The sequence below is a fragment of the Macrobrachium nipponense genome, chromosome 16, assembly GCF_015104395.2.
Source record: "Macrobrachium nipponense isolate FS-2020 chromosome 16, ASM1510439v2, whole genome shotgun sequence".
NCBI classification, from domain to species: Eukaryota; Metazoa; Arthropoda; class Malacostraca; order Decapoda; family Palaemonidae; genus Macrobrachium; species Macrobrachium nipponense.
Genome location: NC_087209.1, coordinates 2415548 through 2432378, shown reverse-complemented (window position 1 = coordinate 2432378; position 16831 = coordinate 2415548). Strand labels below are relative to the sequence as shown.

Below are 16831 nucleotides of genomic sequence, written 5' to 3'. Positions count from 1 at the left end.
TAATACCCTCAGCCACGAAGCGTGTTGTTTTTCACTTTTAATGCTCATATCTTTTTTTAATGGTTTTCCACAAAATTATTATAATAATGGTAATAATCGCAAAAAAATTACCCTCGGCTACTGAGTTTGTCATAAACTTTTATTGCAAATATTATTTTAAAAAGTAACTCTGATTCCTTGCCAATTGAATAATAATAATAAAATAATAATAATAATAATAATGATAATAATAATTAATAATAATAATAATAATAATAATAAATAATTCGTTACTGAGCTTTTGTCAACCTTTCATTATGAATATTATTAAAATAAATCCCCTAACCCATATTACCCATATATAATATATATATACATATATATATATAAGTATATATATATATATATATATATTATATATGTATGTATGTATTATATATATTATAATATAATATATTTACTTATAATACGTATATATTATGTTATGTATATTTACGTAACTAAGGTTTTCTGTCAATTATAATTAATAATAATAATAGTACGATTAATAATAATAAATAATAATAATAAAATAATTTTAATAATAATCAATAAATAATTTTAATAATGATAACAATTAAATAAATAATAATAATAATATTAATTCGATAAAATAATTAATGTTAAAAACTAAACCAATTCCCCCTCAATAGAAAAATAATATAATATGAATAATATAACAAAATAATAATAATAAATAATTAATTATGAAATATTAGTTCAAAACTAACATTCCCCTCCATATATATAATATATAATATATATATAGAATAATTATAATATTATATACATACGATATATAATATTAATATATATATTATAATAATAGATATAATAATATAATATATATATATATAATATAATATATTATTAATATTATGTATATACTTATTAATATATTATTATGTATATTTTACGTAAACTAAGGTTTACTGTCAATTATAAATTAATAATAATAGTATTTAAATAATAAAATGTTAATATTAAATCAAAATTAACTAATAAGTAAATAATTAATTAATGAATATTATTTTAACAGTAGCATCCCCCCCTCCCAAAAAGAATGTTATATTTACGTAAGTAAGATTTTACTGTCATATAACTTAATAATCTATGCCGCTTATCTCCCAGTAATTACGAGAGACGTTCTCACTCAAGAAGATGAAGAAGGAGAAAACCAACTGCCGCTAATCGGAGAGCAAGCAAAAAAAAAAAAAAAAAAAAATTAAAAGAAGGTTGAAAAACTAGGAATTTCCTTTAACATGAATTGCGTGGGAATCTTGAAGCAGTGTGCAAAGTTGTTATTTTTTTTATCTTTATTTTTTGTAAGTCTTGAACAGCTGTTGAGAGTGTTAAAATAGTGCCTTGATATTTTGTTTCCTTCCCTAGTCTTCCCTGAGAAATGATATGTTATTGTTATAAGGGATTGATCTAGATAATTTTCAAGTTCATCCTTTTGCTAGAAGGCTCATTTTCAGATTATATATATATATATATATATATATATATATATATATATATATATATATATATATACATACACAGTAATACCTCAGTCTGTAGACTCCAGACAACACCTCGCGTAAGTTTGACACAGTCTCTTAAAATGCTAATAAATGCTTATTTCTAGAGTTAGAACACTAAATATGACCCCAATCATGCTCCCCAGGTATTAAGATAACTTTTAAATTAAATTAAAGTTGTCGTAATTGAATTTACAAGTTAGCTTGACACATTACCCTTTAAAAAAAGAAACAAATAGTTGGTAAAAATATTGTAGTGTGTGAAGATTACATGTACCATTTCTCTCTTCTATCCCCCTTCCAATCAATCTATTTTTAGAAATCTTCTCAACCTCGTTTTAAAGAACTTATTCTTTCTCTGTCCTGAAATCCCTTTCCAGCAAACAGTGTTCTATTCGGACTAATACAACTCTTAGTTTTGTGTCTACGTTTTAGAACGGGACACTTACTGTTCTGGAAGGCTAAGGTAAAATTAGATCAATTTAAAACTATCTACTTCTAACTAAGAGAGTGAAATTATTTCGAATTATTACGGAGACAGAGACAAAGAGAAAGAGTGAGAGAGAATTGCAAGAATCCACTGACCTGCTAATGCAACACTGCCCAACCTGTCACATTAAATTGACATATTTGACAGCTCTGGCCTTGAACTTCTCTTGCAGTTAAACAAAAGATGAATGAAAGGATATTTTGCTTTTTAAAAATACTATCACATAAATTTTGTAATTAAAATTATATTATCATTGATATTTGAAAATATTAATAAACGCCATACCTGTACCATAAATATTCGCTCATCTCAGTAAAAGGGAGAGAGAGCGAATTATTATTTTAATTATTTAATGTTATTCAATTTATACATAAAAGCTTGAAAACCTATAAATTACATCAAAAATTAAACAAACACTTTTGCAGGGTTTCTCGAGAATTCGCAAATGTTTGTGTTTGTGAAAAACGGTTTATGATAATTAATAATAATAATAACAATAATAATAATAATAATATCCTTTATTTCAGCTCAGGGCCATATACATAGAATATACAAAATGCAGACAGTAACATACACAATCTAGATACATGATAAGAAAAATGAATAATCAGCACTTATCCACCCAATAGCTGAGGTAGCATAAAAGATAGTAATCATAATACTGATAATAACAGTAGTAATATTGGTGAGAGAAAAAAATGCATTGAGAGTTATACCAGTTAGTTCTCAGATTATATAACTTAGATTTCATCTAGAGACCTTGGGTGGTTACAGTAGTCAGGTCCAGAGAGCTAAACACGAAAATTGAATGTAAAAATACTTTAACCTGATAGTATTCACAGTAATAATGAAAAAGTAAAATATCACCAATAAATATAATAATAATGACAGGATCTGCAGATGACATCTTGCCAATACAGAGATTAAGTCCTTTAGGGGCCTTTGTCCCCTAAAGGGACAAAGGCCCGTCTTTCCTACAATTTAGATCTTCTTCTTGCTTCACTCCTTAGGATGCTTTGTATGAGCGAGTTGCTGCTGTTTCTCACTCGGGTTACCAGACTGGACATTGTTCGCCTTACAATGATTTTTCAATTGTCCCGGTTGTTTTCTATGAACATCTGTGTGGCGGAGTGGTAGCGGGGAGTGTTTGTGAGGCGTCTCAAAATCATTGTGCACAACAGTGATACGTCTCATGGTCTCTCGAGTAGAGTTCGTCCAGAGAGAGCACCCATAGATACTGTAGCAGTACGAGCGGAAGAGCAGCAGTTTCACGTCTCGGTGACAGAAGGCAAACCTCCTTGCAATCATGTTGCCAGTTGTGCATAGCTTACGACGCCTCTGTTCAATGTCTGCCGTATCTTTTAGGTCGTCGGTGGTAATGTGACCTAAATACGGAAATTCGTGCACAAATTCCAGCCGATGGTTTCCGAGGAAAATTTGTGGTTCTGCAATATGCTTAAGCGATCTCGGGAGCAGCGACATGCACTGGGTCTTGGTTTCGTTGTAAATTATACAAAATTCCTCTGCATATTGGCGGCAAGTGTCGATGAGTCGGAGAACTTGCACTGATGGGGAAATCAGAACCATATAATCAGCGTAACAGAGGTTGTTTATAATTGTTTCATTGACAGTGCAACCAATTGGGAGTGAGTTCAATTTGACATTCCAGGCATCTGTGTACGTATTAAACAAGTATGGAGAGAGAATGCCCCCTTGCCGAAGCTGGTTTAGGGAGCCGAAGGTGTACGATAATACGTTACCCCATTTGACACAGAATTGCTGTGTGGAGAACCAGCAATGTAAAATGCCAATTAGATATAGGGGTGTGCCTCTTTCTTGCAGCTTCAGTAAGTTCCAATGTAAAGCTCGCGCTATCGTGAATTCGTGCAGCTCGAATAGCGTAAGATTGAGGTATTACTGTATATATATATATATATATATATATATATATGTATATATATATATATATATATATATATATATATATATATATATATATATACATACAGAAATACCTCAATCTTCGAGCTGCACGAATTCACGATAGCGCGAGCTTTACATTGGAACTTACTGAAGCTGCAAGAAAGAGGCACACCCCTATATCTAATTGGCATTTTATATATATATATATATATATATATATATATATATATATATATATATTAGGTAAATGGTGGAATTTTTCCTTTTTCATAAATATTGAGAAGGACAAAAATGTAAGGAAAGGATATGGAATAAAAAGGAGTAGAAAAGAAATTCCTCCCAGATGAAGAAAGTAAGAAACAAAATGAACAAGAATAGAAAAATAAATATAAATCGAATAAAAAAACTGGTTGATGGAGATGAAAGAGTTTGTTAACAACAACAACAATAATAATAATAATAATAATAATAATAATAATATTTTTTATAAAGAATAAAAATTTTAAATCTTTTCAAAAAGGGGGATTTTTAGAGGAAAGAGTCATTAAAAAATAAAATAAAAACTAAGAGAACCAGGAAAAAACATCACTTTTCTCATACAACTTTATCTTGATGCACTGCGTAACACCGGAGGCATTTTTCCACTGGAAGAGCCCTTATGTAAATAAACAGTATGACCTTTAAATAATGAAACAGAGTTTTTATTGTTTGTTTACCAAAAAAAGACACCTGGCATGTCTTTTCCCACGTTCTTGGGGCTTTTTCAACCTCTTTTTTTTGCAGGTGAGGCAGACCTATTTATATAAAACTGCATGCCCTTGCTTCATCAACGTGGTCTGCATTGGACAACGAAAGGTGAAACAGTCGCGTAACTATATAAATATATATATTTATATATATATATATATATATATATATATATATATATATAGTATATATACAACTATATTTATATATTTATATGTACATATGCTTAAAAAAATCACAGTAGATGCACGTGACTTCATGATATAAGTGAATACCACAGGAAAAATAATAGGCAGAAATTCGTAGCCGAGCGCTTTCGTCCTTCAGCAAGATTTTGTCGAGGCACGAAAATTTGTGCCTCGACAATATATATACGTTATATATATATATATATATATATATATATATATATATATATATATATATGTGTGTGTGTGTGTGTGTGTGTGTGTGTGTGTATAGTTACCATCATACAGGCGTGATTATATTATATTATTATTATTATTATTATTATTATTATTATTATTATGATTAATTATTAGTATTATTATTATTATTATCCTCAATGCTCTACCTTTCTTTTCAGATCGAATTCGATATGATTGCATATCTGGCACTTTCTCTGTTGGTGGCTCTGTAAGTACATTTTTATCTTATTTATATATAATATTATATATATATATAATATATATAAATATAATATAATAATTTGTATATATATATATATATTATATATAATATATATTATATATATATAATAATAATATATATATATAATATATATAATTTAGATACGCAGGTAGATTAATCAATAGAATCTCAAGTTAGTTCAAATTAGCTAATTTTAATACCCAGAAATGTCTATGGCAAAAAATGAGAGAGAGAAAAAAAAAAGTTTAAATAATATTTATAATAAAATATATGCAACCAGTCTCATGGATGACGAAGGGCAAACCTTCCTTTTATCAGTCGTCTCATTTCTGCCACAAAAACAAAATGAGTTTCTTAAGATGATATCCACGATAGAAAATCAGGCAAATCTATAGTGCTAACTTTCTTTCAGTGTCAAAGCACACATTCAGCGATAGAAATATTGAAATTCTTTAGTGCTAACTTTCTTTTAGGTGTCTACAGACACATTAGCGGAAAACATTTTAGCAATTATGCCATGTCAGTGAGACATGATATCTAATGATGTTTTTGTGCAGTGAAAATGATCCTTTAAGTCTTGTTATCTTTCTTCAAAGGTTTTTATTTTTTATTTTTCATATATTAGTTTTCTTCCCTAGATAGTATTTATATTCTTCTGACCTAAATTTCCTTCCCTAGATCGTATTTTTATTCTTCAGATCGTAATTTCCTTCCCTAGATCGTATTTTTATTCTCCAGATCGTAATTTCCTTCCCTAGATCGTATTTTTAGTCTTCAGATCGTAATTTCCTTCCCTAGATCGTATTTTTATTCTGCAGATCGTAATTTCCTTCCCTAGATCGTATTTTTATTCTTCAGATCTTAATTTCCTTCTCTAGATCGTATTTTTATTCTTCTGGACCTAAATTTCCTTCTCTAGATCGTATTTTTATTCTTCATATCGCAATTTTCTTCCCTAGATCGTGTTTTTATTCTTCAGATCTTAATTTCCTTTCCCTAGATCGTATTTCTTTATATCTTATTTCTCTTCCTCATAACTCATTTTTCTTCTTTCAGAACTTATTTTCTCTCGTTATAACCTATTTTCTTCATTAAAACTTATATTTATTTTTCGAAACCTATTTTCCATTTTGAAGATCTTATTTTTCTTCAAAATTTATTTTCCCTTAATTATTAATTTCCTTTTTTTTTTTTTTTTTTTTTTAGATTTTAGCTTCCTTCATCAAAACTTATTTTCTTCAGATGTTAAACCTTATTTCGTTTCTTCAGATTTTATTTTCCTACCTTCAGCTTTCTAGATCTTAGTTTCCTTCTTCAAATCTTATCTCCCCTTTTCGGATCTTATTTCTCTTCAGATCTTATTTACCTTCTGCAATCTTATTTTCCCTTCTTCAGATCTTATTTCCCTTCTTCAGATCATATTTTCCCTTCTTCAGATCTTATTTCCCTTCTTCAGATCATATTTTCCCTTCTTCAGATCTTATTTACATTCCTCAGATCTTATTTCCCTTCTTCAGATCTTATTTCCCTTCTTCGGATCTCATTTTCTCTTCTACAGATCTTATTTTCTTTCTTCAGATCTTATTTCCCTTCTTCAGATCTTATTTCCCTTCTTCGGATCTCATTTTCTCTTCTTCAGATCTTATTTCCCTTCTTCAGATCTTATTTCCCTTCTTTGGATCTCATTTTCTCTTCTTCAGATCTTATTTTCCTTCTTCAGATCTTATTTCCCTTCTTCGGATCATTTTCCTTCTTCGATTATTTCCCTTCTTCAGATCTTATTTCCCTTCTTCGGATCTCATTTTCTCTTCTTTAGATCTTATTTCCCTTCTTCGGATCTCATTTTCTCTTCCTCAGATCTTATTTTTCTTCTTCAGATCTTATTTCACTTCTTTGGATCTCATTTTCTCTTCTTCAGATCTTATTTTCCTTCTTCAGATCTTATTTCCCTTCTTCGGATCTCATTTTCTCTTCTTCAGATCTTATTTTCTTCGATCTTAGATTTTACTCATTTTCTCTTCTTCAGATCTTATTTTCCTTCTTCAGATCGTATTTTCCTTTCTTCATTTCTTATTTTCCCTTCTTCAGATATTATTTTCCTTCTGCAGATCTAATTTTCACTCCAGATCTTATTTCCCTTCTTCGGATCTTATTTACCTTCTGCAGATCTTATTTTCCCTTCAGATCTTACTTTCCCTTCAGATCCTATTCCTTTCTTCGGATCTTATTTTCTCTTCAGATCTTATTTTCCCCTCTTCAGTTCTTATTTTCCCTTCTCCAGATCTTATTTTCCATCTGCAGATCTTATTTTCCCTTCAGATCTTATTTCCCTTCTGCAGATCTTATTTTCCCTTCAGATCTTGTTTTCCCTTCTCGAATCTTGTTTACCTTCCTCAGATCTCATTTTCCCTTTAGATCATATATCCCTTCTGGAGATCTTATTTTCCCTTCTTCAGATCTTATTTTCCCTTCTTCAGATCTTAATTTCCATCTCCAGAACCAGGGGAATAAAGCGTTTATTATACCCACTGCAGAGCCACAGCCCAGCACGACGCCCCATGTGAGTGTGCAGTGTTTATAAACATCAACGGAACTGATGTTCTCCTCACTGACCTTCCCACCGAGTATGTCAACTTGTAAGTAATGAATGACCGACCCGCACTACTACTATTATCCTGAAATGAATGAATATTCCTACTGCTACTATGACCGTCACTACCAGTATATCACCCTACAGTCTCCCTGACGATGTTGTGCAGCTGGAATTTTGAAAGCTCAGGCGAAGATGCATTACAATCACTACCCTAATACAATTATCCTTACATTTTAATAGTTATAGTTGCACGATTTTGTTAATTTGTCAATCGATTTTTTTCTTTTTTTAGTACTTAATTTCTTCTTTCTGTATTTAACCTTTACCTCCTCTTACTTCCTGCCAATGATCACCATAATATTCTTTGGAAGCTTGAATTTCACGTCTTATACCATTCCCTTCGATTATATTACTTCATTGTTTGATTACCGTGCTCGTCCCACTCGTTTATATTGCACCATCTATTACATTACTCTTTCGTCCGATTACATCACTCCTTTCGCCCGGATTACATCACTCCTCGGTTCAGTTACATCACTCCTGGGTCCAGTTACATTACCTCGGTCCAGTTATATTACTCCTCTTGCCTACCGCATTACGTTACTCCCTTTTCCGATTACATTACTCTTCCATCTTATTACATTACTTCGTAGTCTGATTATGGTACTCCCTCCCTCAATTATATTACATTACTCCCTCACCCAATTAGATCATCTCCCCCTCCCCCCATTACATTACTTCCTCCTTTGATTTCTTTACTCTTCCATCCTATTACATTACTCCCTCCCTCGATTACATGACTCATCTTGTCTGATTACATTACTCCCTCCCTCGATTACATTACTCCTTCTCGTCGTCCCATTCACTTCGGTTACATTACCGCCTTCTTGGTCCAAAATTACATTACTTCCTCTCACAATTACATTACTTCTCTCTTCCGATTTCTCTCGTCCGATTTCTCCTTCCCTCGGTTACATTACGCCTCTTGTCCAATTACATTACTTCCTCTACAATTGACATTTTACTCCTCTCGTCCGATTTCTCCTTCCCTCGGTTACATTACGCCTTTTGTCCAATTACATTACTTCCTCTCACAATTACATTACTCTTCTCGTCCGATTTCTCCTTCCCTCGGTTACATTACGCCTCTTGTTCAATTACATCACTTACTCTCACAATTACATTACTCCTCTCGTCCGATTTCTCCTTCCCTCGGTTACATTACGCCTCTTGTCCAATTACATTACTTCCTCTCACAATTACATTACTTCTCTCGTCCGATTTCTCCTTCCCTCGGTTACATTACTCCTCTCGTCCGATTACATTACTCCTGCCCCTAGATTACATGACTCCTCTTTTCCGATTACAGCACTCCATCTCTCGATTACATTACTACTCTTCATCCGATTACATCTCTCCCTCCATCGGTTGCATTATTCCTCTTTTCCAAATACATTACTCCCTCCCAGTGTACATTACTCCTCGCATCTGATTACATTACTAGCTCCCTCGATTACATTACTCCTAGCGGCCAATGACATTAATTCCTCTTGCAATTACATTACTCCTCTCTTCCAATTACATCTCTCCACCTTTCGATTACATTACTCCTGCCCTTGATTACATTACTCCTCTCGTCTGATTACATTACTCCCTCCCTTGATTACATTACTTCTCTTGTTTGATTACATTACTCCCTCCCTTGATTACATTACTCCTCTCGTCTGATTACATTACTCCCTCCCCTCGATTACATTACTCCTCTCATCTGATTACATTACTCCCCCCTTCAATTACATTACTCCTCTCGTCTGATTACATTACTCCCTCGATTGCATTACTTCTCTCGTCTGATTACATTACTCCCTCCCTTGATTACATTACTCCTCTCATCTGATTACATTACTCCCCCCTTCTATTACATTACTCCTCTCGTCTGATTACATTACTCCCTCCCTCGATTACATTACTTCCCTCGTCTGATTACATTACTCCCTCCCTTGATTACATTACTCCTGTCATCTGATTACATTACTCCCCCTTCGATTACATTACTCCTCTCGTCTATTACATTACTCCCTCCCTCGATTACATTACTTCTCTCGTCTGATTACATTACTCCCTTCCTTGATTACATTACTCCTCTCGTCTGATTTCATTACTTCCCCCCTTCGATTACATTACTCCTCTCGTCTGATTACATTACTCCCTCCCTCGATTACATTACTCCTAGCGGACGATGACATTACTTCCTCTAGCGATAACATTACCCCTATGTCCGATTACATCACTCCATTTCTCGATTATATTACTCCCGCTCTCAATTACTTTACTCCTCTCGTCTGATTACATTACTCCCTCCCCCGACTACATTGCTCTCGTCCCATTACATTATTCCCTACTACGATTGTGTTACTCCTCTCGTCCGATTACATCACTCCATTTCTCGATTATATTACTCCCGCCCTCGATTACTTTACTCCTGTCGTCTGATTACATGACTCCCTCCCCCGACTACATTGCTCTCGTCTGATTACATTACTCCCCGCCCTCGATTACATTACTCCTTCGTCCGTACAGCTGCGACCAGCACGAACCCTGCCAGAGCCACTGTGCGAGCGAGTTCGACGACCTCACCTTCGGAGGAGACCTTTCCTTCGAGACGGACGACGGACCCGTGGGGCAGATCCTCTGCAGCTTGCTGGGACTCCCCGTCGAGGACGAATTCGTGAGTGCATGAACGAGCAGTCTTTTGTGGCCTTCGAAGGTTCCTTCCTCTTTTGTGGCCTTCGCCATCATAACAATTGTGATAATGATGACTGAAGTAAATAACTCAATATCTCCAGCCATTGTTCTAATTCGACCGCCACTGACTGTCCCATTTCCCTAAAGGTCTCCGTCTACTCCAACCTTTGCAACACCACCTGGGAGGACTCTGGGGACACGACCCTCCAACCTCTGTGTTGCGACGACAGCTCCAACTACTACGAGTGCCCCGTCCCGACGACCGACATGACGACCGACATGTCGACGACGGACTTGTCGACGCCGGCCCCCGTGCCGTCGACCGCCACGCCGACGACCCCCGAGCCGTCGACGACCGCTGCGTCGACGACCCCCGAGCCGTCGACGACCACCATGCCGACGAGCCCCGTGATGACGAGCGAGGAGCCCGTCACTTTCTAAGCCTGTGTTGTTGCTTACAATTTTAATAATGATTATAATGACTTCACGTTGTTGTTTTTTTTTGTCATTCTTTGTACCTTTTGATTATGTTTTGTTCCCTGTGTGATATGCAGTTTTTTGCTCCTTCAGAAAACGACTGTTATCAGTGTAGCATATTATATATATTCTGCAGACCTCAGACAGTCCTCTTCTGTGAATATTCACACCTGACCACTCCACTTGTCTATCAGTAAAGGACCCCCCCAAAAAAGTCATTGCTAAAATTAATAAGTTATTTATTTTAGTAAATTGTTTACGGTACATTTTCGACATATCTCAACACCTTAAAATGGGGAATAGAAATTGTCGGGTAATTATTTATTTACATGTTTATTAACGAAATACTCATATATAATGTGTATGCAGGGTAAATAAAATTTAGATTATTGGAAATATACGACGCATCTCCTTTGAAATCGTCATAGAAATAACCTAAGTATACGTATAGAAAGATGTTAAGTTACAGAGGTACTTTCGTGTAAAATACCACTATGCTTATTAAGGCTTCATGACTGGAAAAATATCTATGAACTGGAAAAATATCTACGAAATGTCTGAAGCTCTTTTGAATTATATTTGTTACAGCGCAATAAAAGAGTAATGGGCTTTTTGTGCTTAAGGTAATACTCTTCTTTAAAAAGTTATCAGCTGAGCTTACCTAACTTCTAAAATAATGAGAATGGTTCCTTTTATATGAAAATCATCAAATATAAATAAAGCACATTTCTCTTAAGGTTCACTGAAGTGAACACCCTATCCAAATAATTTCTCAGGTAAATTGGAAAATTGACAATGCATTAAAATGTAAGTAAATTGATTTGTGTATGTGTTAGTTCAGGGTTAAACGAAAGAATACACTTGGGAAATAGTGAAGGTTATACGAAGATATAATTATGTGAAAATGAAAGCAAAATGATATTCAGAGACCATAATTTGTAACGAAAGAAAAAGATATTTTCCAGTAATAGTGAAAAGTGTCCGCCATCAGAAATCTTAGCGATAATGAAGATAATGAAGAACATGATATCTGTACATAAATACACGAACGAATTGCTCCATAATACTAATTTTTTCACTATAGCTCATCGATAAAAGCGAGGCGTCAGAATCCATTGCCCGTTGACTTCGTCAACGGCATCTGCCCTTCGTCGCGACCACCTCTCGGAACATCCTGAGGACGACCATGTTCCTCCGGTCGTAGGAGAGGATCTGCAGGGGTTCGAAGGCAGTAGGGACTCAGCAGGCTCTTTCTCCAACGTCGAGGAACTCCTTCAGCAGCGTCGTCACGAACGCGCGGGAAGTCGGGGTGCCGTGGTTCGGAAGCGGGTATATACGAACACCGGTCGGCGCAGGCGTAGTCGTTGCAACCTGGGAATCGTAAGTTAATTAATTGAACACTATCAATTAATGAAAATCTACTTAAAAATTTAACCTTTGAATGAATTATTTTAATTGATGTGTGGATTTTTTTTTTTTAATTAGGAGATGCGTTTTAATTGGTGTATAGTTCAATTTACAAAAAGGAATTTCATGGTTTAGTTCAGTATCTGTCATGTATATTACAGTGCAGATCCGTCCTGGGAAAGCCCTTTGAAGGGAAAGATCGTCTGGGGGCGTCGCAGCTAGCCGGCACAGATTCTCCTGAAGGGGAAGACGTCGTTTACCGTCAGCTGAAGGGACTCGAGTTTCGTTGCAATGAAGTCCCCTGGAAAACTTCAGTCTTTGTTGATTGCGACGCTTATTAATTTTCAAGAAAGTAATGCTTAATTCCTTCACGAGACAAGAGACGAACTCTGCATTGAATGAGACTAAATTAGCTTCGTCTTAAACCTACCACGAACTAACTCAAACTTAGCTAAGTAACGTCATTTCCATTTAACTATTCAAGAAGAAGAAACTATTTTTGTCATACCTCGAAGATGATGTTGAAAACAGGATTTCGATCCTTAAAAAGGATACATTACCGTAGGATTTCGATCATTTAAAAGGTACATTTTCGTAGGATCTCGATCATTATAAAGGTGCAATATCATAGGATTTCGACCCTTAAAACATATATTGACATAGGATTTCGATCCTGCAAAAATTTAACGTCATCATAGGATTTCAATTACTAAAAAAATTCTGATCGCTGGATTTCGATTCTGTAAACATTTCACATTATTAGAGGAATCAATCCATATAACATTTAACATCAAGAGATTCGATCTTGTTACCATTTAACATTTAGAGATTCGATCCTGTTACCATTTAACATTTAGAGATTCGATCCTGTTAACATTTAACATTACCAGAGGATTCAATCTGTTAACATTTAACATTGCTTAAAGATTTGATCCTGCAAACATTTAACATTACTAAGGAGTTCGATCCTGCAGACATTTAACATTACCAAAGGATTCGATCCTGTTAACATTTAAACACTACTAAGAGAATCGATTCTGCTAACATTTAACCTTACTAAGGGATTCGATCCTGCAAACATTTAACGTTACCAATGGATTCCATCATGCAAATTTAGCGTTCCCGAAGGATTCCACCATGCAAACATTTAACGTTCCGAAGGATTCCATCTTGCAAACATTTAACGTTACCGAAGGATTCCATCATGCCAATATTTAACGTTACCGAAGGATTCCATCATGCAAACATTTAACGTTACCGAAGGATTCTAGTTTGAAAACATTTAACATTATCAAAGGAGTCGATCCTGCTAACACTTGATACTGTTATTTAATATCTCAGTTAAGACTTCTGCTCTTAAATGTGCAGACTTCTTAGGTGAATTTTTTTTCCATATTCGAGCAGTAAACAACAAGTGTTCAACAGCATCAACAGTAGTGATAAGAAAAGCAGCAACAGTAGCAGCAGATAGTATATAAGTAAAAGCAGCAATCAATCGTAATAAATAAAAGCTTACCTTTTGTCTCGACAAAATATAATTCTTCTCCGGAGTTGCCGTCCGACGAGAAGTTATCGTACATCTGCCAAACGTATTCAGTGACGTAAACGCTCCTCTTCTCTCTCGGTTTTCCGAGACTTATCTGAGTGTTCTCAAGGTTGTCTAGAGGAATATTTAAATACATTGTATTATTAGCTATACAACTATAACTTAAGATACGTCCGCAGGCTGCGAACGTGACGGAATTGAAAATGCTTTGAGCTGCCAGTTACTTTTAATATTCTATTTTTAAGCAACAAATATTATTCAAGGTATGACTTTCGTGCTACGAAGACATTCCTGTGGAAGAGTTAAATATAGTTTAGCAGGAGAGAGAGAGAGAGAGAGAGAGAGAGAGAGAGAGAGAGAGAGAGAGAGATAAATGGTTCATCACCAGACAGACTGGTGAACGGAAGTTGTGGGTCAAATGACTAGTCAGAATACCGTCTAAAAACAGTTATATATATATATATATATATATATATATATATATATATATATATATATGAAAGCATTATGCGTAACATACATTGTTATGTGAGGCTCTGTGTGAACAGAAACTTTATTGTTCCATCTGACATAATTTTGTTTTCACTTTTATATTCAATATTCATCAACATTACTCTTCACTTATCACACCCATAAAATGTAAAGGAAATCATAGGTACAATATCAAGTCTCAATTAGCATTTCCACTTGAAACAAAGAGGAGTACGTCGTTTTTAAGACTTTATTTGGTACCAAAAGAAAGCCAAAAAATATTTTTTTTCATCACTCATTAAAATTTTTTTTTATTCGTGATCCGAAATTCTTAGCTAAAACGCGTGTGAATAAAACTAGATTGGTCAACACTTAAAAATATTTAGGCCGATGTTTAAAAAGTTTTGTCGCTAATATACTGAATTAAAATAATTAATAAAAAAAACTATCTTTGTTAATGAACCTCCCATTACTTGGCAGAGATCTAATAACTTTCACAATGATTTAAGTCGAAGAAAACTGCAGAAGCAAAGACGCAATCTTTGTCAACAAAGCTTCCACAATGTTGGCAAAGCTCTGGAATATTTAGCGCTAAATACAATGAAAAGACTCATACAAACTATGTTGAACCTACCTACCTTCGACGTCTAGACCCAGTCCCATTGCTATTGCAGGCTCTAAAGACCTATCCACACAATCACCAAGGGCCATAATGTTCCTTCTGCTCTGGAGCAGAGCAGAGACGCAGAGGACACCTAGTACTGACAACAACGACATTTTCAACAGAGAATGACAACGCTTCAAAGCGTGCCTTTGACTTTGATGTTATTTTGTCCCTTAACTCGGAAACCTTAGACCGTTTTTTTTTATTAATCGCTACAGTTGAAAATCCGCTGGAAGACGGGCACCGTCAAAGTTGACCGCCAGCGTGTGACCTTTCCAGTCGGCCTACCTATGGAATTGAGAGGGGTTTGGCACCTATGTTCGAAAGTCTAGAATTAAGTCCGTAGAGATGTTTAGAGTTTTATGAGATGCTCACAGCATTCTGTCGCGTACGTTTTGGGATATGGTGTTATTACGATGACTGGTATGGGTCTAAAACCTGTTTGTTATGGACCTACAGTTTGGTTGTTATAGGTTTACAGTCTGGTTGTTATGGGTCTAAAGCCTTTTTGTTGTGGCTCTACATTCTGTTTGTTATGGGTCTACAGCCTGTTTGTTATGGGTCTACACCCTTTTTGTTATGGGTCTACAGCCTATTTGTTATGGGTCTACACTCTACAGCCTGGTTGTAATGGGCCTACAGCATGATTGTTATGGGTCTACAGCCAGTTTGTTATGGCCCTACAGCGTGGTTGTTATGTGTCTACAGCCTGGTTGTAATGGGCCTACATCCTTTTTGTTACGGTTCTACAGCGTGGTTGTTATGTGTCTACAACCTGATTGTTGTGACGCTACACTCTTTCATTATAATCGTAAGTTGAAAGTTCATGTATCGTATTTTCATGTAGATTCTGTCTTCATTCGTTTTCCAGTTTTATCTTGAAAAAGTTATATGATGAAGCTTATTTGTTTCATGTTTGCTTATATAAAAGATTATTAAATAATAGCGTAAACAAAGATTCCAGTAACCCTCGTGCGCAAGAATTTTGGAATTAACGAAAGATTTCCATTTCTAGCATCGTGATCTAATGTTTATTTCTGGGAAATAACATTAATTTCCAAACCGAGAGATAACGTTCCATGCACAAGAAATTTCCAGACCCAGAGATAAGGGTGAGTTCCAGACCGAGAGATAATTTTCATTTCCAGACTGACAAGTAACGGTCAGTTCCAGGCAGAGATAATGTTCATTTCCAGATCTAGAGATAACGGTCAATTCCAGGCGGAGAGATAATGTTATGTTGAGACGCAGAGATAACAGTCATTTCCAGGCTGAGAGATAACGTACTCCCAGACGTAGAGATAACGGTCGGTGCCAGGCCAAAGAGATGATTTCTTACTCTTCTCAGTGTTAAATCTAACGGCGATTATTTCGATTCTCTTTATCGTATGTGAAGCCCTGAAGGGTCAAGGTGATTTTAAAATTATATATAAATGTTAGTTATATATAGTCTTCATAAGCTAGTGCTATTAGAATTCTTTGCGGTTATCAATTCTTCTCTCTCTCTCTCTCTCTCTCTCTCTCTCTCTCTCTCTCTCTCTCTCTCTGGAAGACTAATTCACATAATGCCCAATAG

General features: G+C 34.9%; 1 protein-coding gene across 1 annotated transcript; it reads left to right on the top strand.

Annotated features, from left to right (window-relative positions):
• Nucleotides 1–4715: 4715 nt before the first annotated feature.
• Nucleotides 4716–11177, top strand: LOC135195518 (mucin-2-like). Its single transcript, XM_064221756.1, has 5 exons — nucleotides 4716–4809; nucleotides 5288–5337; nucleotides 7887–7988; nucleotides 10526–10673; nucleotides 10838–11177. The coding sequence occupies exons 2-5, from the start codon at nucleotides 5300–5302 to the stop codon at nucleotides 11129–11131; spliced, it is 582 nt and encodes a 193-aa protein (XP_064077826.1). The 5' UTR covers nucleotides 4716–4809; nucleotides 5288–5299; the 3' UTR covers nucleotides 11132–11177.
• The last annotated feature ends 5654 nt before the right edge of the window (nucleotides 11178–16831 follow it).

Bases quoted from the DNA above. Each gene is read 5' to 3' on its own strand.
- LOC135195518 (XM_064221756.1), top strand. From the start codon at position 5,300: ATGATTGCATATCTGGCACTTTCTCTGTTGGTGGCTCT. The intron at 5,338-7,886 runs GTAAGTACATTT...TACCCACTGCAG, and splicing joins CTTTCTCTGTTGGTGGCTCT to AGCCACAGCCCAGCACGACG. The intron at 7,989-10,525 runs GTAAGTAATGAA...TCGTCCGTACAG, and splicing joins CCCACCGAGTATGTCAACTT to CTGCGACCAGCACGAACCCT.